Genomic DNA, 24,070 nt, shown 5'->3' on the forward strand with positions numbered 1-24,070 from the left:
AAAGAAACTGGTGGACACCTTGAGGGCTTAGGAGGATAAAAGAACTAATGAAGTTGAAGTCAAGAAAACAGTTATATTTTTCTGATACTTCCCATTCCACTGTTCTACTTACTAGACCCACCCTCACCTTTCATTGCTGGGAAAAATCTGGATGCTGGCTTCCAGCCTCCATTCACAACCAAAGGACTTCACATTCCTCTCAAAGACAGGATGATAGCCCAGGTGTCCTGGCTCCCGCCTGTCAAGTTGACATGCCTTGGGCTACACTCACTATCCCAGAGTCAAGAATAGCACCTAGGTGCACATCCTCATAAATGTGCACATGAGGTTTGTGGCACCGCAAACCACACATGAAACACATGCACACACTCACCATGCTGCTCATTTCAGCACAGCAAGCTTTTTTTACACTGGGAGATCCCAGTGTCAAAAAAATATACTAAAAAGGGTGGTATGGCACACAGTGTGCTGCAGAAAGGGAGCCTGGCCAGCCAGAGCCACATTCTGGCTAACGGCCAGGCTCCAAGTGCCCAGTTCACTACCACTGCTGCCCCAGAAGGCACCCAGGACCCCAGGTAAGTCTGCTGGGGCCAGCCCAAGTGCTGGCTCTAGTTTTCTCTACCACACCCAGGGCAATTTTCCATACACTGAAGCATGCATGCAGGGACATACCCAGGGACAACTAGAAGAAGCAGAAATATGTGCTGCTGCTATTTATCCCATGGGGAACATGTGTCCCTGCAGATGTGCACTCATGGGGACTTGCCCTAAGAGTCCTGGGGTTATGGACAAAGCAGTCCAATGAACGATGTTATGTGGGACAAGCAGTGCTGAAGGCTATCATGAGTGCTGGAAGTTAGAATCGAAGGGATAAGGCCACTCACCTGAGAGCCATGCCAAGAGGACAGGAATCCTTGTGGTTCTACCTCCAGTGCAGGCAGCTAGACTTCTGCCTAGAAGGAACCCTGAAATCTCCATTTTGTAGCGCAGACCTTCTGGGAGACCAGTTCCAGCGAGGCCGGCAGGATGTGTGTCTGGAGATTACAGCAGAAGATTGTCCTTGTTTGAGAGACAAGCTGAGTTCAGTGTCACATTGCAGGTTGGGAGGGCTGGAGATGAGACAGGGCAGGGACCCAGGGGCAGGGCATATGATAGAAATATGCCTTCCCCCTTCCTCCTTCACTTTTTGTCACTGAAGCTGATTTCCTTCTAACTTCCTCCTTCAGTGCTCTTGTACATGGCACTGTACTCTCAAATGGAGAAATGGCTTTTGCACCCTGTTCCATGGCATTATTTATATCACTACATTGTGAAATATGGAGCTGTTCCTGGAACTGCCTAAGCAAACACTCCCTTCTGGTTGGGGGGGCCTAAATGGGGGTGGGGGTGGGGAGTTGTCTCCAGAGCCTATTATGAATGAATTCACAGATATTGGCTTTGGAGTGCATAGGGGCATGGGGAAATGTGGATGGGCTTAACTGAAAGTGCAAATTCAAACCCATGCAGTTGTAGAAGTACCAGTGCTAGGTGGACCCATTCATTCAGGTGGCAGAAGGTTTAGGCTTACATTTTCACAGGAAAGCATTACTACTTCCATGCACTGCTACCAGCTGATATAAATGAAACCAGAAAAGTCCCTCTTCTATTGGAGTCAACATAGCACATTCATTTCACTGAACAAAGTTCCCTCTTAGACAAGGTCTAAATCTGTGTAGACATCCATTTCAATTAAACTGGTGTCTCTTCTGAAGTTGCTGCTCAGAACTGTGGGTGTAGACACCTATACATGGGGTATGTTTTAAAATCCCATTTATGTAGTACAGCTTGCCCTGTACCCTGTGTGTTTTCACACCTAGTCACACTTGTGTAAATGTGACCCAGTTTGTTTCCATCTGTATTCAAAGCTGGGAGAGTTTAAAGGGGATTTGGGATATTATGGTGAAAACTCTCCTTATTTCTAGTCCAGGCAGGACCTCAGAAATCTAAGCACCCACTTCCCACTCCCTTCCTGGCAGAGGGAGAGAACAGGGTCACTCAGGAGAATTTCTCTGAACTCCCACAGGCCTCAGAATTATGTGGTGCTAGCGGGTTGTGTTTGCTCCTCTAGTTCCAGGAACAGCTCTTTTGTTTCATAATGCATTGCTATAGATAAGGGAATATTCAGACATTTGTTCATCTGCTAGGAATAGGCTGTGCAGGGATTTGCTGGATAATGAAGACAACAGGCCAGGATGGATAGGGAGGGATTGCTAAATACCAGGTGAGAGGGTCCATGGGTAATGTGATTGGTGGGGATCCACAAGGCAGATACCAAAACATGTATTATGAGAGGATGGAACCATTTAAATATTCAATGTCTGCACTAACTGCCACCAGGCAGGGACAGGACCAAAGCAGCTCCATAGGACCCAAAATACAGAAACCATTGGCAAGCCCAACACTGGATGCATGAGGGCCAACCTAGTAAGGAAGGCTTTAAATTAGGTTCCATGGGGGTGGTGATCAAAATTCTCCATTAATATTGCAATCAAGGTGAAAGGACTGGAAGAAGCACCTCAATTCGGGGAAAGGAACAGAGGCAGAAGACAGTAACAGGTGAGGGAAGTAAATCATATTGTAAAATATGACTAATGTCTGTATGCAAAGTGAGATGTATGGGGAATAAACCAGATGAATCACAGAATCATAGAAGTAGGGTTGGAAGGGACCTTGTAGATCTTCAAGTCCAACTCCTGGCCTGGGCAGGAGAAAAACTGGGCTCAAATCACTCCAGCCAGGTAGGCATCAAGCCTCTTCTTAAAGACCCCCAGGGTAGGAGCCAGCACCACTTCCCTTGGAAGTTGGTTCCAGATCCTAGCCACCCTAACTGTGAAGTAGTTCTTATAGAAGTCTAATCTAAACCTACTCTCCAACAACTTATGGCCGTTATTCCTTGTTATGCCAGGGGGTGCTTGGGGAAACAAGGTGTCTCCCAAACCCTTCTGGTCCCCCCTAGTGGGTTTATAGACAGTCACCAGGTTCCCCCCTCAGCCTTCTCTTGTGAAGGCTGAACAGGTTCAGTTCCTGCAGTCTCTTATTGTAGGGTCTGCCCTGTTGTCTCCAGATCACATGGGTGGCCCTCCTCTGGACCCTCTCAATGTTGTCCACATCCCTCCTGAAGTGGGGCACACAGAACTGGACACAGTACTCCAGCTGTGGCCTGACCAGTGTCACGCAGAGGGGGAGGATCACCTCCTTGGCCCTGCTTGAGATCCCTTTCTGCCTCCGTGCTGTCAAGAAGGGAGTTTCCCATCTTATAAGTGTGCTGCTGGTTACTACTGCCCAAGTGCAGCACCCTGCGCTTGTCAGTATTGAAACACATCCTGTTTTTGTTAGCCCACCCCTGTAACCTATCCAGGTCTTGCTGCAGTCTTTCCTTCCCTACTAGTGTGCTCACCTTACCCCAAATTTTGGTATCATCAGCAAATTTGGACAGGTTGTTTTTCACCCCAGCGTCCGAATCGGTGATAAAGAAATTGAACAGCATGGGCCCAAGGACCAAGCCCTGGGGGACTCTGATGCCCACTTCCCCCCAGGTCGAATATGACCTGTCCACCACCACCCTCTGAGTATGACCCTTCAGCCAATCTGCAATCCATCTGACTGTGTAGGCATCAATGCCACAGTCACCTAGTTTTTTAATGAGAATGGGGTGGGAGACAGTGTCAAAAGCCTTGCTGAAGTCCAGAAAGATTACGTCCACGGCGATACCTGCATCCAAGGCTTTTGTGACCCGATCATAAAAGGCAATCAGGTTAGTCTGACATGACCTGCCCCTAAAGAAACTGTGCTGGTTGCCCTTGAGCATCATCCCTGAAGCCGGCCCATCACAGATGTGCTCCTTGATGATTTTCTCAAAGAGTTTCCCTAGGATTGAGGTAAGAGTGATGGGCCTATAGTTGCCCAGGTCCTCCCTCCTCCCTTTTTTGAAGATAGGGCCCATGTTGGCTGTCTTCCAATCATCTGGCACCTGGCCCGAGCACCATGAGTGCTCGTAAAGCTGTGCCAAGGGCCCTGCAATAACCTCTGCTAGCTCCCTCAACACCCTGGGGTGGAGAGCGAGCATCTGGACCCACTGATTTGAACACGTCCAGCCTCTCCAGAAGCTCTCTAACTTGGTCCTCCCCAACCTGAGGTCTGGAGGCGTTCCCCTCGAGTCCGTCTTGCATCACGGTGGGGAAGTCCCGGTCCCTGCACAAGAACGGAGGTGAAGAATTGGTTAAAGAGGTCTGCTTTCTCCTCTGGCGCAACCACCAGATCGCCCTGCGTATCTTGCAGGGGCCCCACATTTCCCAGTGCCTTCTTCATCCTCCCTATATATTTGAAAAAGGACTTTTTATTTATCTTTGATCTTGGATGCTACTCCTAGCTCCATGTCCGCCTTAGCTTTCCTGACAGCCCCCCTACAGGCCTGAGCAGAGGAGGTATACTTCTCTTTGGAGATAGCAACCCCCCTTCCACTGAGTGTATGCCGCCTTTTTGGCAATCAGGCATTCCCAGATGCCCTTGGTGAGCCAGGGGGGCTTTTGGACACTCTTGCCCCCCTTGCTTCTTGTTGGGATGGTCACCCCTTGGGCCCTGAGTATCATCTCCTTAAGGAATGACCACTCATCTTGGGCCCTGCGTTCCCCTGCCCTCGAGAACCCCAGCGCCTCTCCCACTAATCTCAGCTCATTGAAGTTGGCCCTCTTGAAGTCTAGGGCTACCACCTTGCTGCAGGCCCTTGACACCCTGCACTGGATGGTGAATTCCAGCAAGCAATGATCGCTAACACCCAGGTGGTCAAGATCCTGAAGGCCCCTTACCAGGTCGTCGCCTGTGGCCAGGACCAGGTCCAACAGGGCATTTCCTCTGGTGGGACTGTGTACCTCCTGAATTAAGTTGAGGTCCTGTATCTCAGCCAGGAACCTCCTGGAATGGTCCGACCCTGGCTGACTGTTCCTCCCAGCATATGCCTGGGTAATTTCAATCACCCATGACAACTACATCCCTTGCCTTAAGTGCCTCTGCAAGCTGGCCTGAAAATTCCTGGTCCAGCTCCTCCCCTTGGTTGGGGGGTCTGTAGTAGACCCCCACCGTTAAATCCCTCTCCCCACGGCCCCTTTGTATCTTGACCCAGAGCACTTCAGCTTGCCCCTCCTCTGACCCCATTCTGCTGGCAGAGGATGTGTATTGCTCCTTGACATAGAGCGCCACACCCCCACCTTTCCTTCCTTCTCTATCCCGCCTGTAAAGCCTATAGCCCCTAATGCTAACTGTCCAGTCGTGGGATGAATCCCACCACGTTTCCATAAGCCCTATTACATCTGGGTTTGAACTGGCTATTCTGAGGGTGAGTTCCTCCTGTTTGTTCCCATACTATGAGCATTGGTATATAGGCATTTAAGGCCTTGCATAGCTGCATGTGCCACTGCCCCGATTTGGGAGACTATCTGGACCCCTGTTTCTTACTTGGGCACTCCTTGCATTTGTCAGCTGTCTTGCTCAGGTGATGTCTCCTTGTCTTCCTGTGGCCCCCCTCCCCCGGCCAGGGTAGTTTAAAGCTGGAAGCTGCAGCCTGTGAAAAGAACTATTACTTAATTGGTACCAGTGAGCACATCTGCACATTCATCAATACTCCGTAATCAGTGCTACTGTGCATTAGTGCAGATGAACACTTTTTAAGTGATGTTAATGCCCATTACATTAAATCTACTGCACATTAGCATATTAGAACAGTTTTTGCCAGCTGCGCTAATGCATAGTAGCATTAGTCTTCTGCACATTAAGCATCTTATGTAGATATGCTCACAGACAATTAATGGGACAGCTCTTATGACCGGTATGTCTACATTGGGCACATCTACACGTGCATTTGATCTGGGCTCAGTTTACTTTGGAGTAAACTTCTGTGGATTAAGCACTCCCGGGAGGGCATCTACACATGCAAGAACTAGAAAGCAGATTTGCTGCTCTTAGCACCAAACTTTCTGCAGCCCTGAAATGGGCCTCTGCCACAATTGTGGGGAGCTCTAAGCTCTGGCCACAGCTGCCAGCAGTTAGCAACCATCTTTAAAATCCAGCCCCACTCTGTTCCCAGTCACTTCCCTGCCCAGAAACAACATGTATAGTACAGAGGCAGCATGTGGCAGCTGTCTCCTTGCGCACTCTGCCTCCCTATGCTATGGCTGCTTCAGCCCCTGCCCCTGGCTTTGTTGACCAGTGTCCTAAGCTCATGATGGCTGCTATGCTGGCCCTGCTGACCTCTTGTGTTGAACGCTGCCTGGCCCATGGCCATCATGGCCAGCCCAGTTCTCCCATGTGTAGCAACTGCTTGACTGGCCACAGTGCACTATCCCAGGGACACTGCCACACAACAGCCACTGTCAGGGACTCTGATGAAGGGCTTCCAGATACCACTGCTCGGGCTACCATTGCCCTCTTGGGCCTCCAGCCTCACTTCCTCTGGGTTGAAAGATGTGACAGTGTCCAGTTCCTCAAGCTACAACCCAACTTTTTTTCAGTATAGGTAAGTCTTAATTTTTAGATACTTCTCTAAACAACACACAATAGACTTAGAATTAGGAAAAAAAACTTAGTTCCAGTCCTTTAAGTTCAATCTGCCTAATTTTCTTGGGGGATTTTTTTCCGCTTTTTTTGAAGATTATCAATCTAAAAAACCCCCAAACAATCAAAAAAAAGATGTCTGCCCTTTTAAGTCTCTATGCGAGGTCAGGCTTATCTTTCCTCTGTTAGTTTCTTCTTTGTAATGTTGCTTTAACCCAACTCATTACTTAAGAGAAATACAAGAAAAGTTTTACTCTGCACTGTAGGGCTCAGTTGACTGCTGACCCTCGAAGTCATGCCAACTTTCCAATCAAGTTCCCAATGATGAATCCTACATCTGCATCTCTCGCTTCACTGCAACTCTCCAGTTGTTCCAGCCAGCTCCCAGGCCACTCCCTTCTGCCCCCACACCTCCAATTGGCCCTGCAATCATTCTCCAGTGCCCGGTCTCTTTCCTTGTCCCCTTCCAGGGCTCTCTCCTTCTCCTTCTTCCTCCAGGGTTTTTCTAGCTTCATGGAACAGCTGCTCCAGAAGTGTGGCTCTTTTTTTCCTTTATTGGTTCTTGCTAGTGTTCAGTTCTTACTGCCACAGGCTCTCTATCTTTATCGCACATTTTATCACGCATCTTCCCCTTTAAGACGCCGCTAGGTGCTTTTTTTTCTATTGCCAGCTTTATATCATTGGTGATTTGTTGCCTTTGGTTGACATCCAACTCAAGTTTTTCTGATCAACACCAAGATAAGAAGTCTGACACCACCTTGGTCTGGCCAGCCCCGTATTCAATTTGGAAATGAAAAGGTTGTAAGGCTAAGGCCCACCGGGTGATCTGAGCATTGTCAGTCTTTGTGGTTTGTAGTCACTTTAGACAAGCATGATCAGTGATTAAGGTAAACTGCTGGCCAAGAAGATAATAGGAAATATTCTACTCCCCACTTGATAGCTAAGCATTCTCATTTGATTGTTGCATACCTTTGTTCATGGTGGTTAAGCTTGCAACTTGCATAGGCTATGGGCCAGTCTACTTCTTCGTGTTCCTGTGACAGTACTGCTCCTAGGGTTTGATTGGATGCATCTGTCTGCAGAACAAAAGATTGCTTGAAATCAGAGGTCTGCAGTACCACTTCCTTACATAGTGCTGTTTTTGTTTGTTGGAATGCCTTAGGGCAAGTCTCAGACCATTTGATTGGACCTGAAGCTCTTCCTTTTAGGGCATTGGTTAGGGGTGCTGATACCTCAGCAAAATGAGGAATGAAAAGCCGATAATAGCCAGCTAATCCCAGGAAGGCCCTCAACTGCTTTCTGGTTTGTGGAGGCGAATAGTTTCTTATTGCCTCTATCGTATCTACTAAAGGACGTATCCTGCCCTGACCAACCAAAAATCCTAGATCCTTGGTTTCAGCTTTTCCCAGTGTGCACTTCCCAGGATTGGCAGTGAGACCAGCTTGCCAGAGTTTCTGAAGAACAGCCTGGAGGACTCTCAGATGTTGCTTCCACGCCTCAGTGTAGATAATAATGTCATCTATGTAAGCTGCCGCATATCTTCAGTGTGGTGCTAAAACCCAGCTGATGAGCCTTTGAAATGTAGCAGCTGTCCCATGTAAGCTGAATGGCATACATTTAAATTTGTAGAGGCCCCAAGGAATGCTGAAGGCTGTTTTTAGTTGATCTTCCTTCCTAACTGGAATTTGCCAATATCCCTTGGTTAAATCTAATATGGAAATATATTTAGCCTGTCTGACCCTTTCTAGCAATCCACTAACCTGGAGCACTAGGAAAGTGGCAAATCTCGAAATGGTATTTAGCTTGCAAAAATCCCCACACAGCTGGAGTGAGCCATCCAATTTCAGTACCACCACTAAGGGACTCCTTCAAGGGCTTCATGATTTAGTGATTACCCCCAGGCCAACATCTAATCTGTCTCTTTCCTTATAATGTTGTAATGATGGTACGGAATTCTCCACCATTTCTGTCTTAGTACTTTGCCCTCTGGTGTGATGATTCAATGAGACATCCCTTTTGTGCACCCAGGAACTTCGCTGAAAACGTCTCAAAATTCTCTTATTAGATGTACCAGTTGTACCCACCGTCTCTCATCCAGTTGTGTTCCTATGTCTACAGCCTTTATTGCATCCCCCCTTTCTTATTCCTATTTTCTTCAGACCTGATCTTTACCTTTTCTTGTGTGGGAGTGGAGAGGGGGCCCTTTCTTTCCACAACTTCAACAGGTTGATATGGAAGATTTGTTTTTCCTTTTTATATCCCAGTCGGAACACTTCATAATTCACTGGGCCAACTTTCCTTATAAACTCGAAGAGCCCTTGCCAACTAGTCGAGAATTTGCTAGAGGCACTTGGAAACAGTACTAACACTTTCTCTCCTGCCTGGAACTCCCTCTGTCATGTCCCCTGATCATATGATTCTTTTTGCTTTGATTGAGCTTGAAGAAGATGATCCTGCGCAGCCTCTCCTATTTTATGTAACTGACCTCTCAACTCTTTTACATATGTTCTTTTCTGGGGAGATAGGGCTTTCAAGCCGAGATTCTTGCAGGGCAACTGTTTTTTTCTGGGGAGAGGTTGGCTTCAAATCAGGGTTTTTGCAGGGCAACTTTTTCTGGGGTACTACAGGGCAAGTCTCTTTTCTGGGAGATGCTTGGTTCAAAACAGGGTTATTGCAGGTCGGGCCTGTTTTCTGGTGAGATGCTTCTTTCAAAGGCCAGTCAGCCAAGAATGAGGAGGTATACCCAAGAACTATCTACCGTTTTCTGGGTAGATACTTCTCGGGTGTGCCTATTCAATGATCCGGTAAAAGCAAGTATTGTGAACCCAGGGCACATAAATGGGTTCCAGGGGACATCCTAAACCACACATTTGAGTTTGAAGTAGATGGGCAGTACATCACCTTCCCACACACCAACCATGGTAAAGGGGAAAGGCTCTGGTATGCCAGTGCTCAGTGCATGGACACCTGACCAGGGTAATCATTGACATGCAGAAAGGAGGTCACTTGCAATGCTAACTGAGTGAATGCAACTCCAATTACCACTAAGAGCACCCCTTCCCTCCCCTCTCCCCCACTGCCCTGCTTGGTGGTGATGCTGTATGCTGAGAAGTGGCTGTGCTGTATATGTACAAACAAACTGGCTTCATGGAATTCAGATGGGATGAACGAGGAGGACCAAATGGAGATTCAGGAAGAAATGCATGAGGACAGGAACATGGAGAGTGGTGACAAAATGAGTGAAGAAATAGAGCATCTGGATGATATGAGTGAGGAGGAGGAGGAGGAGGAGGAAGAACTGTTGCTAAGTATTCTGCTGCTGGCCTTGGATTTACTGCATAAAATAGAGGTGCAGCTAATGATGGCAGCGTATGCTATGTTCCTGCTTCTAAACGCTTCTGATGAGATGTCTGCATGTGGATATGCCAGATGTGTGGTGCAGTGGGTTAGCCAAGAGGCAGGTGTAGAAGTGGAGGCTGACAGGGCTCTGTGGAACTCCCTCAGAAGTAGCAGCTGCAGGGTCTGGGCCCACATGAGCAGCTCAGACTGGTGGGAGTGAATCATACAGACCACTTGGAATGATCAACAGTGGCTCAAGACGTTCCAAATGACCAGGGAGACTTTTAATCACATTGTCTCAATTCTGGGGCCAAAAATTGTGAGTCAGAACACTGTCATGTGTTGGACCATAGCTCCAGGCAAGAAGGTGGCCATGGCCATCATGAAACTGACCACCCCATCCAGTCACTGCTACATCATGAACTAGTTCAGTGTGGCTCCCTACACAGTCAGGCTAGTGACTTGTGAGGTATGCCAGCTGCTGCAGAACATTGCGGCAAACAACTTTATTTGCCTTGGTAACCTGCAGGAAGTTATTGATGGCTTCAATGCCATGAAGGTTCCCTAATTGTGTGGGGGCTTTAGACAGCCCATACACCCCTGTGCAGTCCTCCCTCGGGAGGTGGGAGTGGAGGGGTGGGAGATCATTCACAAGCAAGAAAGGATTTGCCTCGGTGATCCTGCAAGCTGTGGTCAGTCACTGGGGCTAGTTCACTAACATTTATACAGGGTGGGCAGGCAGTACGCATAACATATGTGTGTTCAGGAACTCTCTGCTGCCTGGCTTTATGGAGAAAGGACACTATGTACTGGGAGTCCCCAAGATAGTGCTCTGTGGTGTTGCCATCCCCCTGCCTATAATAGCAGATGCTGCTTATCCCCTCCAAGCCCTGGATCATGAAGCCTTATGGAGGGCATGTTACCAACCCATAGAAGATGGCTTTCAACTACCATCTAAACCAATGCAGGATGGCTGTTGAATGTGCCTTTGGCAGCTTCAAAGCACAGCGAAGAGCACTTAACTGTGGGCTCAAGCTAGAGCCAGAAAACATAACGGCCTTTACAGTGGCAGCCTGTGTGCTCCACAATATTTGTGAAACCTGGGGGGAGATTTTCAGTGAGTCATGGGCTGATGAAGTGTGAGAGGCAGTGGACAGACAGAGACGCAGTGCAGGGAGTGAGATAATACTAGCATGGAGATTCTGGTCAGGCATCCCTTGTGCGGGATTGCATGGCAGCACACATTATGGATGCTGCTGACAACTAGCACTGGCTGTTCTTACAAGTAAAATAAAATTCTTTCCTATTTACACCAGAAACCATCTGTGTCTTCAGTACATTTTTGTCAAAAGTGGCAGGGAGGAGGTTTCAGTGTGTGTGTGGGGGTGGGGGGGACTGGGGGTGGAGGATGGGCAGGGCAAGTGGGGAGGGGATGGAGCAGCTGCCTGGACTGGGGTAAGGGGTTATTATTTGCAGGTTGTCACTGCGGGGAGGGGAGGCAGGCATGCACAGCTCAGTGCCTCCTAGCCACCTTGGATCATGTCCTGTGAATGGGTTAATTAAACTTCTCCTTGGTCCAAGCAGGGGCGGGTGGTATGAGCAGCTTGAAGGAGTCCTCAGCTTTCTGGTGTGTGTTGGGGGAGGGAATGGTGGGGGGGCGGGGGTTCATTTGCCTTGGTTTTTGGGGGGACAATAATCGTCCTAAAGATGTCTGCTGCTGAAATGCTCTATCCAGCCGCTTCCTAGTCACATTTATATCCCACTGTGCAAAGACTGCTTTTTGGAGTAAAGGAAAGGTCTCTGCCCAACCGTGCACACCACGGTTACACAGCTTAGAGGGAACGCTGCCTGCTGCAGGCAGCTGCAGCTCTGTGCCCACATGGAGCCAGGGTGAGTGACAGGGCTGGACCAGGTCGGGACGGGGCGGGGTGGGGGACAGAGGCCAGGGCAGGAGCTCCTGGCAGCTGGAGGCAGTGCAGAACCTCCTGCCAAACCCTGGAAGGGGCCTGCTGTAGGGTTGTATATGGCTGCAAGGGGGAAAGCAGGACTAGGGTTGGGGGCCAGGCAGCAGGCAGCATAAAGGTATCCACCAAGGTCAGAATGGTGTCCATCATTGTCTATAGCCCATACTGCCCAGGCCAAGATCATGTTCTGCTCCCTTAGCAAAGTGCAGCCACTCACTCTTCAGGGCCAGGATCTGTGCTTGGAAAACTCTGTCTCCCTGGTCCCTCGTGTCCTTATGGGTGATGTCATCCACCTACCAGGCCTGTGATCCTCCGGATGATCCTCCAGTGCCACCACCAGTCACTGTAAGAGGATAGTGCGTTTTACTGTCTGCCTTTGGCAGAGTTGGCTCATTTGCAGTGCCCTGGTTGTAGGCAGTGCCAACCCTGAGCCTGCATCCCCACTGCCAGGTGTGGCCTCTCCCCCATATCCAGCTATAGGATCTGTAGAGCCATGAGACAGAAGCTTTTTTTGATAGTTTGCAACATTTCAGAGATAAGATGCCCTGTACCAGAGGCCATGCACTGCCCAGCCTCAGATTTGGGGTTGGCCATGCAGGGGTGCTCAGGGACCATGGTAAGTCAGTCAGGTAGACCCTAGCCTAGGTGTCCACCAGCTGAGCCCCACATCCCTGCTCACACCCCTGGGGCCAGTGGGCCTCTGGTTGCTGGCTGCAGGCAGCCTGCCTCTCCCACACCATTCCCAGTGTGGGCCAGGCCAGGCTGATTGTAACACCTGCTGCTCCAGCTCCAGACCCCACTGCCCCTCCTCTCCTTCTGCAAGCCAATTGCTCTGCTGCACTGACACCCAGCCCATGGCGCCCAGACTTGGGGGGAACAGGTCTCCCAGATGACTGGGAAAAGGAATTATTTGCATCCCTGCCTTCCCTACAGAGGGTATTTCCAGTGAGGTAACCTGGGACCAGCCCCGCCACTGCACCACCACTGCACCCTGAGTGACCCTGTAACCCTGCTGCTCATGCCCCGGGTGCTGCAAGATGATCTGTTTGCATGGACTGTGGGGTGCCCAACCCCCTATGCCCTGCTGATAATGATCCCAGTGTAGGGGGTGGAGAGTTGGCCCCAAGGAGGGGGCTAGAGTCTGTGTCACCCAGTGAGAGGCTAGCAGTAGAGTTAGCTCAGAGTTTGGTTAATTGATTGGTCTGTGCCCAGATGAGGCTCAAGGATGGGGCCCAAGAGGCTGAGCCAGGGCTGGTCAAGTAGTGAAGAGATAAGCCTGATGGCCGAGCAGGGCAGAATATATGTGGCCCAGAACAGGGTGGAGTGTCAGAGGCCCCTCAGAGAGTGGGGAGGAGTCAGGGAGGCCTTAACAAGGCTGAATTTGATCTGGCTGCAAACTGAGGTGTGGCTGGCCATGTCACCACTGGTTGCCATCAGCACTTGTGGGGGTTGGGGGCAGCCAGTTTCCTGCATGCCACACCCTGCTGTCTGAGGACACTGCTTGGAGCCGCATGCCATCACTATTAGCCTGTGTCCCTGCAGCTAGGCAAGCATGGGCCTCTCAAATGTCAAAGAACACATTGATGCTATCTGAGAGGCCCGTGCTTGCCTAGCTGCAGGGACCCAGGCTAATCAATAAAGTTCTTCACTGTCTCCTGCCTCTCTGCATGCAGTGAGGGGGAATCCAGAGCCAGAGAAGTGTGGGCAGGCTTGGTGGGGAGGGGGTAGGGACAGGAGCTGAAGGCAGTGGTAGGGGTTGGGGCAGGGAGGGACCTCCCCACATTGTGGGGCTTACCATATGGCTGGGGCTGGCATGGCAGCCAGTTCCACTCAGTTCTGGCTGGCAGTGACTGCATGCAGCTCCAAGCAGTGTCCTCAGACAGCAGGGTGTGGTGTGCAGGAAACTGGCTGCCCCCAGCCCCCACAAGTGCTGATGGCAGCCAGTGGTGACATGGCCAGCCACACCTCATGTCTGACCCTGGGGGTGTGGAGGTGGTGAGGCAGGTACTGGCTCAGGCTCCCCAAGTTGATAGTAGTGAGTATAACCAGGAATCTCAGCAGGATGGGCTGCTGGATGCCCAAGGGGCCCTCCTCTGGTGATGTGTTACTGGGGGTGCCAGGCTGGGGCAATCTGGGTCCCAGGGTGTAAGGATGGCCATCAGTGGCCTCATAAAGGACATGGGCTTATGGGCATGACCAGACCAACAGTTGTGGTTGGTCATAGCAGCCCACTGTGCCCATAAGGTCTTGACCTTTATGCAGCACTGCTGCATCAATTGGTTGTGCCCATGTTCCCACATCCAGCCTGATGCATCACATAGATGTGGGTGTTGGAGTGCCCACCCTGCTCCTCTGCACCTCTGCACCTCTGCCTTGCCCCACAGTGCCACAAGGTCCCAAGTCTCCTCCTTGATTGAATTGGGGCCTCAGGTGGTGGGCATCGCCATCAGCACATCTGTGGATAGGGAGAAGGCCATTGGGTATCCTGTGCTGGCTCTCTAGGCCTCTGTGCTGCTGTCCCTGTCCTGCCAGCCCTGAACAGTTCCCTGCAGTGTCCAGCACAGGGTTCTGGCATTAGACGGGCAGCAGAGGAAATTCCCCATAGCACCTGCAGGCTCTGGGCAGGCTACTGGGGGTGTGTTGTGGGCAGGTGGAGCCGGCCCTACTGGCCATAAGCTGCCCACAGCTGGGCCTGGGGCATGACAAGCCTGGCCAAAAGCTGGAACATCCTGTGGCCCTGGACCATGTGGTCCTGGCAGCTGAGTGGCAGGCAGCAGGGCTGGGGTGCAGGCAGGCTCGCACAGCTCAGCTGTGGCCTTCCCAGGGGAACACAGGGCCTGGAGTGCCCTCAGGCTCCGTAATGGTGTGCCCCAGGGCTCAAAATTTCTGCATGCTTTTAAAGCCTGAGGCAGAGGCTGCCATAGAGGCAGCTGAGCCCTGATGCAGGAGAGGCTCCCAGCCTGGAGCCCTGAGACTAGCCTCAGGCCATCCACCTAGCAGTAGGACTGATCCAGGAGCAAACTTGCTCCCTGATTGTCTTTACACATTTGTTACTGTGCAGTAACTAATTGTGTCTATGTTTAGTCCATGATTTTTTGTATCTAGTAGATTGATGAAGTAAAGTTTGTAAGCTCATCTGCAAAAGGTGTTTTGTAAATCCCTTTGGGGATCAGAAATAAGAGATTGGAGAGAGAGTGGTTATCTTATGAGAAATGTGCACCCATGAGTAATTGGGTATTATTGTCTTCAATAGATTTTCAGTGTGCATTCATTCTGGTATGGAGGAGTTGTTTGTTTCTCCTACTTTTTCTGACACTTTCACACATGTGACAGCTAACTTGGTCAACAAGTAAAGGAAACTATCAAACACAATTAAACAAATCACAAAGCCAAAAAGGAGATAAGAGAAGACCTTACATTAAATAATCCATATATACTTTATTATAGCTTTATCTTAAAGTAGTAGTAGTGATTGATGTAACCAAATGCAATAGATGTTATTTTGCTATATTAGATATATTTTTGTTAAAATGCTTAGATAATTTGTAAAAACAAAGCACCCTGTCAGGGAAGACCATAGAGTAAGGTAAGAAAGAAACAAAACCAGCATTCCACCATGGGGAAGGAAGTGAAATGAGAAATCTTCCCTCTTTGTCAAAGATATAAATTCTAACTAATTGACACCTTCCAAGTCCACAAGAGATCTGGCTCAACCAGTTCCAAAAGTGTCAGTGGAACAAATAAATTTAAATAAAACCAATCAGAGGTCATTTATTAGAATATCAAAACCAGCCATCTATAAATATAGGGCATAGGCTGGAGGAAAATTTGGATAACTCATAAAATTCAAGAAGACCTGCTGCCAATCTGTGTGCCACTGTCTTCCCACCTCCCAAGGCTCCTCAACTGGTATAGGTGAGAGTCTATGTTGTGCTGTTGCAGGCAAACAGATAAACTTTGGGATAAGTGTTTGTTCTCATGTTTTTAGGTGAAAGCAAGTAAAAGGTTGGGCTATAAACCTGTTTCCACCACTTTTTTTCTCTGTAGCCTATCCACAAGATTACCTGTAATCTAGGTAACACAGTGCAATGACATGGAAGTGACTAGTTAATATGCACTCAGAGTATTTTAGGCCATGGACCATGCCCCATGCTACCGAGGAAGGTAAAAGCTCCTAATAGTTTGTGCCAAACAGGCCTAGTTGAAAAATTCCTCATGACCCCATATTTGGCAGTCTGTGAACTGAAGAGCACGGTGCTCTTGCCAGGAGCCTCTGCATTGTTCTAAGTGTATCAGTGTGCTTTAGCTAAAAAAACCCTAGGCTTAGCTATAGCTAAGAGGAAGGGTAAAAAAACCAAACCTAGTGGCATTTCATGATGGGAAAAATCCTTTCTGGCCTGAGTGGGTGACTGGCAAAACCCTTGAAGCATTGGATTACCAAACATGTACCTCACTGCAAAAGAGAAAAACTCTCTTTCAGTATTATAGTATTTGCTAATCCCATGCACTCAGACCCTGATATAAGCATTGCAAATATTTGACACCTGTGGCATCTGTTGATCATTAAACCAAAAGCTCCCTATCCTATCCTCCCATCCCTTCAATAAATGTTTTGAATTTAACTTTTAAATGATTTTGATTTTACCCCCTCACACCACTACTTTGTTCAAATTCTGCCTAGCCTGAAAATTTTGACAAGATTTTGGATTCACAGAAGGGGTGAAATCAGACTGGAGGATTGTATCTTATCACTTTTTTATTTTGCAAAAATCTGTTGCTCTCTTGTACTCATTGGATGCATCTACACATGGTATTAATGTGAATTGGGCTTACTGCACAGCAAAATACTGGGCAGTAAGCCAGCCCTGGGAAGGTGTCTACACATGCAGCCTCTTGGGAGCAGAACTGCTCCTTACAGGATTAAGTAGATCCAGTCCTGCACCTGTCCTGTTCTGCCCCCTGCAGCAGCCTGGGGAAGCTGGAGGCTCCAGCTGCAGCTACCCAGGTGCCAGGGGCACTCTCTTTTAAAAGGCAGTCCCCAAGTTGTTCTCTGGCCATATACTTTTCTGGCCCACAGTAGTCTGCAGTCAGCTGCCACAGCCCTCTATAACAGTGTCTGCAGACCTTGTGCCCAGCATGCAATGTCTGCTCCACACTCAGGCTGCAGCAGTGATGACCTGTGTCCCAGGGTCCTGCTGGCCACCCTGCTTGATGTGCTTCATCACTGTGATGACACCACCTGGCCTAGGTCAGTTTCAGCCCTGGTCGTCCTGCCACGTGATAAGGCTGTGTAACCAGGCTCACCGTGGTATCTCAGGGCCCCTGTCACTGAGCTGTTGCTGCCTGGACCCCGTGCTGCCACCTGGACTCCAGTAGGGACTCCGATGACATGTACATGGACTCTGCCACTAATGCTGTCCATGAGCCAGTGGGGATCCAACCCTGCTACCTGTGGGCTCTCCCGGGCAGCCAGGACTGGCAGCCACACAGTGTCCAGCACACCTGGGACTATAAGCAGTGTCTGGAGTTGTTTTGCATAACCCGGACCACCTTCCAAGAGCTCATCAAGCATCTCTGTCTGCACCTGGTGTGGGAGGCCGCCACCATGTGGTGGCCCCTCCCTCTGGACACCAGGCTGTCCCTGGCCTAGTTCAAGCTGGTGATGCCTAACAGCCTGCACTATGTCAGCCATCCCTTTGGCATGGGCAAGGTGACTGCCAGAGCTGCTGTTTGGAGGTATGTGGTGCCCTCCAGGACACAAGATGAGGCAAACCATGCTCTGGGTGGGGTACACCAAGCTCTGGGTGCACAATGCCCTGGAGGTGGTGGCAGGGTTCCATGCCCTGGCTTTCACCCAGTGCATTGGCACCCTAGATGGGATCCATATCCCTGTTACCTGATTGCTCTGTGGAGACTGACTTTACTGCAGCTGGAGAGGCTTTCACTCTGTCATGTTCCAGGCTATCATCCACCACCATGGCACCTTCATCTATGCATGCACCACCTGGGGAGACAGTGCCCACAATGCCCTCATCTTCCACAATTCCACCCTGCCAACACAAGTGGAGAGCAAGTGCTTCACGTCATGGGTGCTGGACCTTCAGCTGTGTGCGGTGGCAGTCCCACCCCTCATCAGGGACCCCACCTAACAGTTCCTCCCCTGCTTATGCATCCCTACACCAGTCAGCTAGAACCCCACCAGGAATGTTATAACAGGTGTGTGGGCTGGACCTACATGCCGGTAGAGTGCATCTTTGGGTGCCTAAAGGGATGATGGTGTACCTTAGGTCATCATCACAGCCTGTGTGCTATATAACATCATTGAGAGCCAGAGGGAGTTCTTTCATGAGGTGTGGGCAGAGGATACTCAGTGGGTGGAGGACTGGCACCAGGAGCCCCAGCTATGGTGACAACAACAGCAATGGGCCCCCCTTCCACTGAGGCCCCACGTTAGCCACACACTTGGCAGTGGGGGCCAGGGCACTGGGTCCAAGAGGCACTGGTGAACCATCTCCTCCTGACCTCCCCACTGTAGGCCACCTAGATGGCCAGCCCTACATCCCCACTGTGGACCCCCAACAGCACACGCACTGTGGATGGTTTTCAGAAAACCATCTTATTCCTCTCCACAAAAACGGAACACATACCCCCTCCCTCCCTCTCCTCCATCCCTCAGAGCAGGCCCCATCCCTGCCCTCCCTCCTGAACCACAGAACCCCTTCCCCCAAACCCATAGAGGCCCTCCACCACCCACCCTACCTACCACTAATAAAGCACCCTCTTCCCCGTACAGACTATGTACAGAGTGTGCTGTGTGTACCTTCCTAGGGAGGGGGGTTGTGGGGTGGAGGTACCTGGAGGTGGAGCCTGGGGACAGATGCCCAGCATCCTGGCCTCCGGCTGCACCACTGTGGATGTGCATGCTGTGGCAAGGCTGACAGATGGGAGCCTCATTTGGGGATGATGGCAGGTGCTGCTTTGCCAGAGCAGCAGCTCCTGCTTCTGCAGCCAGTGGGCTGAGCCAACAGGGCTGATGTGCAGTGCAGGCCATACTGCAGGAAGCTTTTGCTCCTGGGCCTCATGGAACTGGAGCGAATGGCAGAGCAGTGCCCAGGTGGGGGGCTGGCTGGAGGATCTAGGACAGTGACATTTGCTCTCAGTCAGCATCTACATAGTTTCATAGTTTCCTAGTTAGTAGAGTCGGAAGGGACCTGAGCAGATCATCAAGTCCGACCCCCTGCCATGGCAGGAAAGAGTACTGGGGTCAAATGACCCCAGCAAGGCATTTGTCTAGCCTTGTCTTAAAGACCCCCAAGGTAGGAGCCAGCACAACTTCCCTTGGAAGTTGGTTCCAGATCCTAGCTGCCCCCTGAAGTCTAATCTGAATTTACCCTCTGCCAGCTTGTGACTGTTATTTCTAGACACTCCAGGTAGTGCTCGGGGGAACAGGGACTCCCCCAGTGCCTGCTGGTCCCCTCTGACTAGTTTGTAACAGGCCACTAGATCCCCCCTCAGCCTTCTCTTCTGGAGGCTGAACAGGTTCAGGTCCCGTAGCCTCTCCTTGTAGGGCCTGCCCAGCTGCCCCCGATTATGCGATTGGCCCTCCTCTGGACCCTTGCAATGTTGTTCACATCCCTCCTGAAGTACGGTGCCCAGAACTGGATGCAGTACTCCAACTGCGGCCTGACCAGTGTCACATAGAGGGGAAGGATCTCCTGCTTGGGATGCATCTGTGGATGCACGAAAAGGTATGGTTGCCCTTCCTGACTGCATCCCCACACTGCCGGCCCATGTTCATCTTGGAGTCAATGATGACTCCAAGATCCTTTTCTGCCTCTGCACTGACAAGAAGGGAGTTCCGCAGCCTGTAGGTATGGTGCCTGTTGTTCCTCCCCAGGTGCATCACCTTGCACTTGTCTGTGTTGAAACCCATCCTGTTCTCATCTGCCCACCCCTGTAACCTGTCTAGGTTTGATTGCAGCCTATCCCTCCCTTCTAGCATGCCCACATCCCCGCATATCTTAGTGTCATCAGCAAATTTGAACAGGGTGCTTTTTACCCCCTCGTCCAAGTCACTGATGATGATGTTGAACAGTGCGGGCCCGAGGACCGAGACCTGTGGAACCCCACTGCCCACATCCTTCCAGGTCAAAAATGACCCATCCACCACCACTCTCTGGGTGCGGCCCTCCAGCCAGTTAGCGACCCATTTGACTGTGTAGGTGTCCACACAAGAGTCCCCCAGTTTTTTAATGAGAATGGGGTGAGAGACAGTGTCGATGGCCTTCCTAAAGTTCAGAAAGACTACGTTCACTGCTACCCCTGTGTCTGAGGATTGTGTGACCTGGTCGTAGAAGGCCACCAGGTTGGTCTGACAGGACCTGCCTCTAATGAACCTGTGTTGGTTGCCCCTAAGCATAACCTCCCGCACTAGCCCCTCGTGGACATGTGCCAGGACAATTCTCTCAAAAAGCTTACCCAAGTTTGAAGTAAGACTAACTGGCCTTTAGTTTCCCGGGTCCTCCTTCCTCCCCTTTTTGAAGATGGGAACCACATTGGCCCTCTCCCAGTCCTCTGGCACCACACCAGAGCAGCACGAGTGCTCATAAAGCCATGCCAGGGGTCCCGCAATGACTTCAGCTAATTCCCTCAGCACTCTGGGGTGGAGATTGTCCAGACCAGCTGATTTAAATACATCCAGCTGATTTAAATACATGTGCACTACTGTACAGTAACTACTCCATGGTTAATTTGCTACCTGCATTTGCATTAGGTGGGTCATTGTTTAGATAGGGCTGGTGATTACGCTCATTAGCATAACACTCATTCTCTTTCCAGTTCATATCCCAAAATGATCATTATTTTTACTGTGAAATCCCCTTATAACAAGGTATCTGATGGCCACACATTTTTAGCACCTCTCCCATACATTCACTCATCGGACACCATTTTTCTCCCTTTGCCCACAAAACTTTTGGAGCATTGACCAGACACTTTTATGCTGCTAACCCCATATTGGCACTACCCACCAACCCTCCAAATCTCCCATTTTCCCATCATTTCATATTTAAATGAACCATGGGAAGCCACCCAAGTGACCTACTGCCCCCCTCCCCCACCCACCTTCCAGGCTCAAGAGATTCTGCAGCCCCCCCCACACACACACACTTGGATAGGCAGCAGCCACAGTCTCTGGAGCACCCAGATGTCACCTTTCTTCCGTCCCCCTTCTCCCAAAGAAAGCGAAGAATTTGTCCTTTACCTCCCCTTCCCCCACAGCAAAGCAAAGAGTTCCTCTGCATCTGCCTCAAGCAACCACTTCCCCCTTCCCACCCGCTATTACCATGGAACAACCCCCCCATCCCAATGTAGTCAATGCACTGATCAGACACATTTGATTGAAACAAAAATTGTATTTAATTTCCAGAAAAACTGAGTAACACATCTTCACTCAAGCTTAACAGCAAACTTGAGAAGGTTTTACTTTGTCCAACAGAGCACACATTGTCTTCATCAGCCAGAAGGCATGCAGCCAAGAGATTTCTCATGAATCAGAGTTAGAGCTGCTCTCATCTCCCCACAGCTGTCCATTGTTGTCCTCTAGGTTTAGACAGAAATCCCTTATAGTTGTCAGATGCAATAATTCATCCTCTTCAAATGAGTCCAGCAGGTCAAAAAGTTCCATCATCATGGTGCACCTTGAAGATGAAATGCTGAGATGGTATGTCATTGAAAGGTTCATTATTCCATATGCTATGTGCAGCATCATGAGCATCTTCTCCTTGAGCAGCTGAGTTGTCTGCTTTAACCTTTCCAGGGCCTTCAAGAGCAGCTGGTGGTCTTTTCTTAGTCCAATAGGAGTGGATGAATCCATATTATTTTGAAGCAGAAAACAGAGACATAGTTTGGTCTAGTAAGGGGGAGGGTGGGGGCAAGTTACACAGGGCTGTAGTATAGGCCTATTAGAATTATAATAGTCATGCTATTTACATGTCAATTCCTGTACACTGAAGGTCATGTTACAGTCCCTACTTTGCTTACCTTGGGTGTCCACTATCTATAGCATCATCCATTTCCAACCCCTCATTGACCAAACTCGGGTCTTGCTGACAACACACAGTTTGTATATGAGCCCTGAAATCAGACTAGGCTACCTATGGGTTGTACATTGCAAGCACAATGTACCAAACCACAGCTTGACTGGCTCACAGTCTGCATTCTGCATCAGAGCCCTGGCTCATTTTTGGGGTTGCCACCTCTGGCCCTGGCATGTCCTTACTGTCCAAACTTTGGGTCTCTGAGCAGGCAACATTCTGCAACATACCCTGAATTCTGGCAGTGCTGCATCCTGATGTTATACCACCCAGCTATGCCTCTCTCCCACATGTACAGTGGCTCAGTGCTCATCCTGAATTCAGCTTCAGAGCCCTGGCTCACTTTTCGGGTTCCCACCTTTGGCCCTGGCATGCCCTCACTGTCTAAACTTTGGGATTGCTGAGCAGGCAATGTTCTGAAGCATAATCTGAATTCAGAGGACGCTGCCTCCTGGGGTTACTCCCCCAGGCCATGCCTCTCCCCAACATGTACAGTGGCTCAGTGCCCAAGCCAGCATTCCACATCAGACCCCTAGCTTGCTTTTGGGGCTCACTGCCCACCACCCCTACAAACCTCCCATTTTTCCCATTGGTTTGTATTCAAATAAACCTCGGTAAAACACCCAAATAATGTCCTACCCTTCTTCTGACCAAGATGGCCAGCTGCCACAGTCTCCAGAAGGGCCAGGTGTTATTTTCCCTCCCTTCCCTTCCCCTCACCCCCCATCAAAGCAAAAAATTTATCTGTGTCTGCCTCAAGCAATCCCTTCCCCCCTCCTACATCCTCTTACCATGGAAACCATCCCCACCCAGTTTCAAGGTGGTCAATGCACCGATCAGACACATTTGATTGAACCCAAACTTTTATTTAATTTCCCCAAAAACTCTGTGACACAGCTTCACTCAACCTGAACAGCAAACTTTGGAGGGTTTTACTTTGTCCTACAGAGCACATTCTCCATCTGAAGTAGCCATAATGTGTGCCACCCAGCAATTTCTCACAATAGCTTCCCTACCACTGGTTGCTTGCATGTCTAATGCCCCACCGTGCCTTACTTGCCCCTGTCTACATCTAGCACCTGGTTTTACTTCGATCCTGGAGAAGCTCTTTGAGAAGATTATCAAGGAGTACATCTGTGACGGGTCAGCAGCGGGGATAATGCTCAGGGGCAACCAGTATGGTTTCATTAGGGGCAGGTTCTGTCAGACCAACCTGATTGCCTTCTACGATCAGGTCACAAAATCACTGGACGCAAGTGTCGTGGTGGATGTAGTCTTTCTGGACTTCAGGAAGGCCTTTGACACTGTCTCCTACCCCATTCTCATTAAAAAGATAAGTGACTTTGGCATTGATGCCTACACAGTCAAACGGATAGCAAATTGGCTGAGGAGCCATGCTCAGAGAGTGTTGGTGGACGGGTCATATTCAACCTGGAGGGATGTGAGCAGTGGAGTCCCCCAGGGCTTGGACCTTGGGCCCACACTGTTCAGTTTGTTTATTAGTGACTTGGATGAGGGGGTGAAAATCACCCTGTTTAAATTCACAGATGACACCAAGATTTGGGGGGAGGTGGGCATGCTAGAAGGGAGGGACAGGATACAGTTGGACCTGGGCAGGTTACAGTGGTGGGCAAATGAGAATAGGATGGGATTCAATACTGACAAATTCAGGGTGCTGCACTTGGGCAGTAAGATCCATCAGCATACCTACAGGCTGGGGAACTCTCTTCTCAAAAGCACAGTGGCAGAAAGAAATCTTGGAGTCATTATTGATTCCAAGATGAACATGGACCACCAATGCGAGGACATGGTCAGTAGGGCTAACTGCACCTTGTCATGCATCCACAGCTAGGCCAAGAAGGTGATCCTCCCCCTCTATGCAACACTGGGGAGGCCACAGTTGGAGTACTGCATCCATTTCTGGGTGCTGCACTTCAGAAGGGATGTGGACAGCATTGAGAGGGTCCAAAGGAGGGCCACTTGCAGGATCCGGAGACAGCAGGGGAGGTCCTACAAGGAGAATCTATGGGACCTTAACCTGTTCAGCTTTCACAAGAGAAGGCTGAAAGGGGACCTGGTGGCTGCCCA

General features: G+C 50.0%; 1 protein-coding gene across 4 annotated transcripts in view; it reads right to left on the reverse strand.

The window, feature by feature from the left end:
• LOC149864361 (scavenger receptor cysteine-rich domain-containing protein DMBT1-like) overlaps positions 1-24,070 on the reverse strand; it is a 98,613-nt gene that overhangs the window by 41,321 nt on the left and 33,222 nt on the right. For 3 of the 4 annotated variants that reach the window (XM_090049522.1, XM_090049521.1, XM_090049524.1), the window contains exon 4: positions 885-1,034. The exons of the other annotated variant lie outside the window; for it this stretch is intronic. In XM_090049522.1, the coding sequence (XP_089905648.1) occupies positions 885-1,034 (150 nt within the window). The remainder of the gene's footprint in view (positions 1-884; positions 1,035-24,070) is intronic. 4 annotated transcript variants of the gene reach the window in all.

Source organism: Crocodylus siamensis, chromosome 5 (genome assembly GCF_052110815.1).
Source record: "Crocodylus siamensis isolate JL-2025a chromosome 5, ASM5211081v1, whole genome shotgun sequence".
NCBI lineage: Eukaryota > Metazoa > Chordata > Crocodylia > Crocodylidae > Crocodylus > Crocodylus siamensis.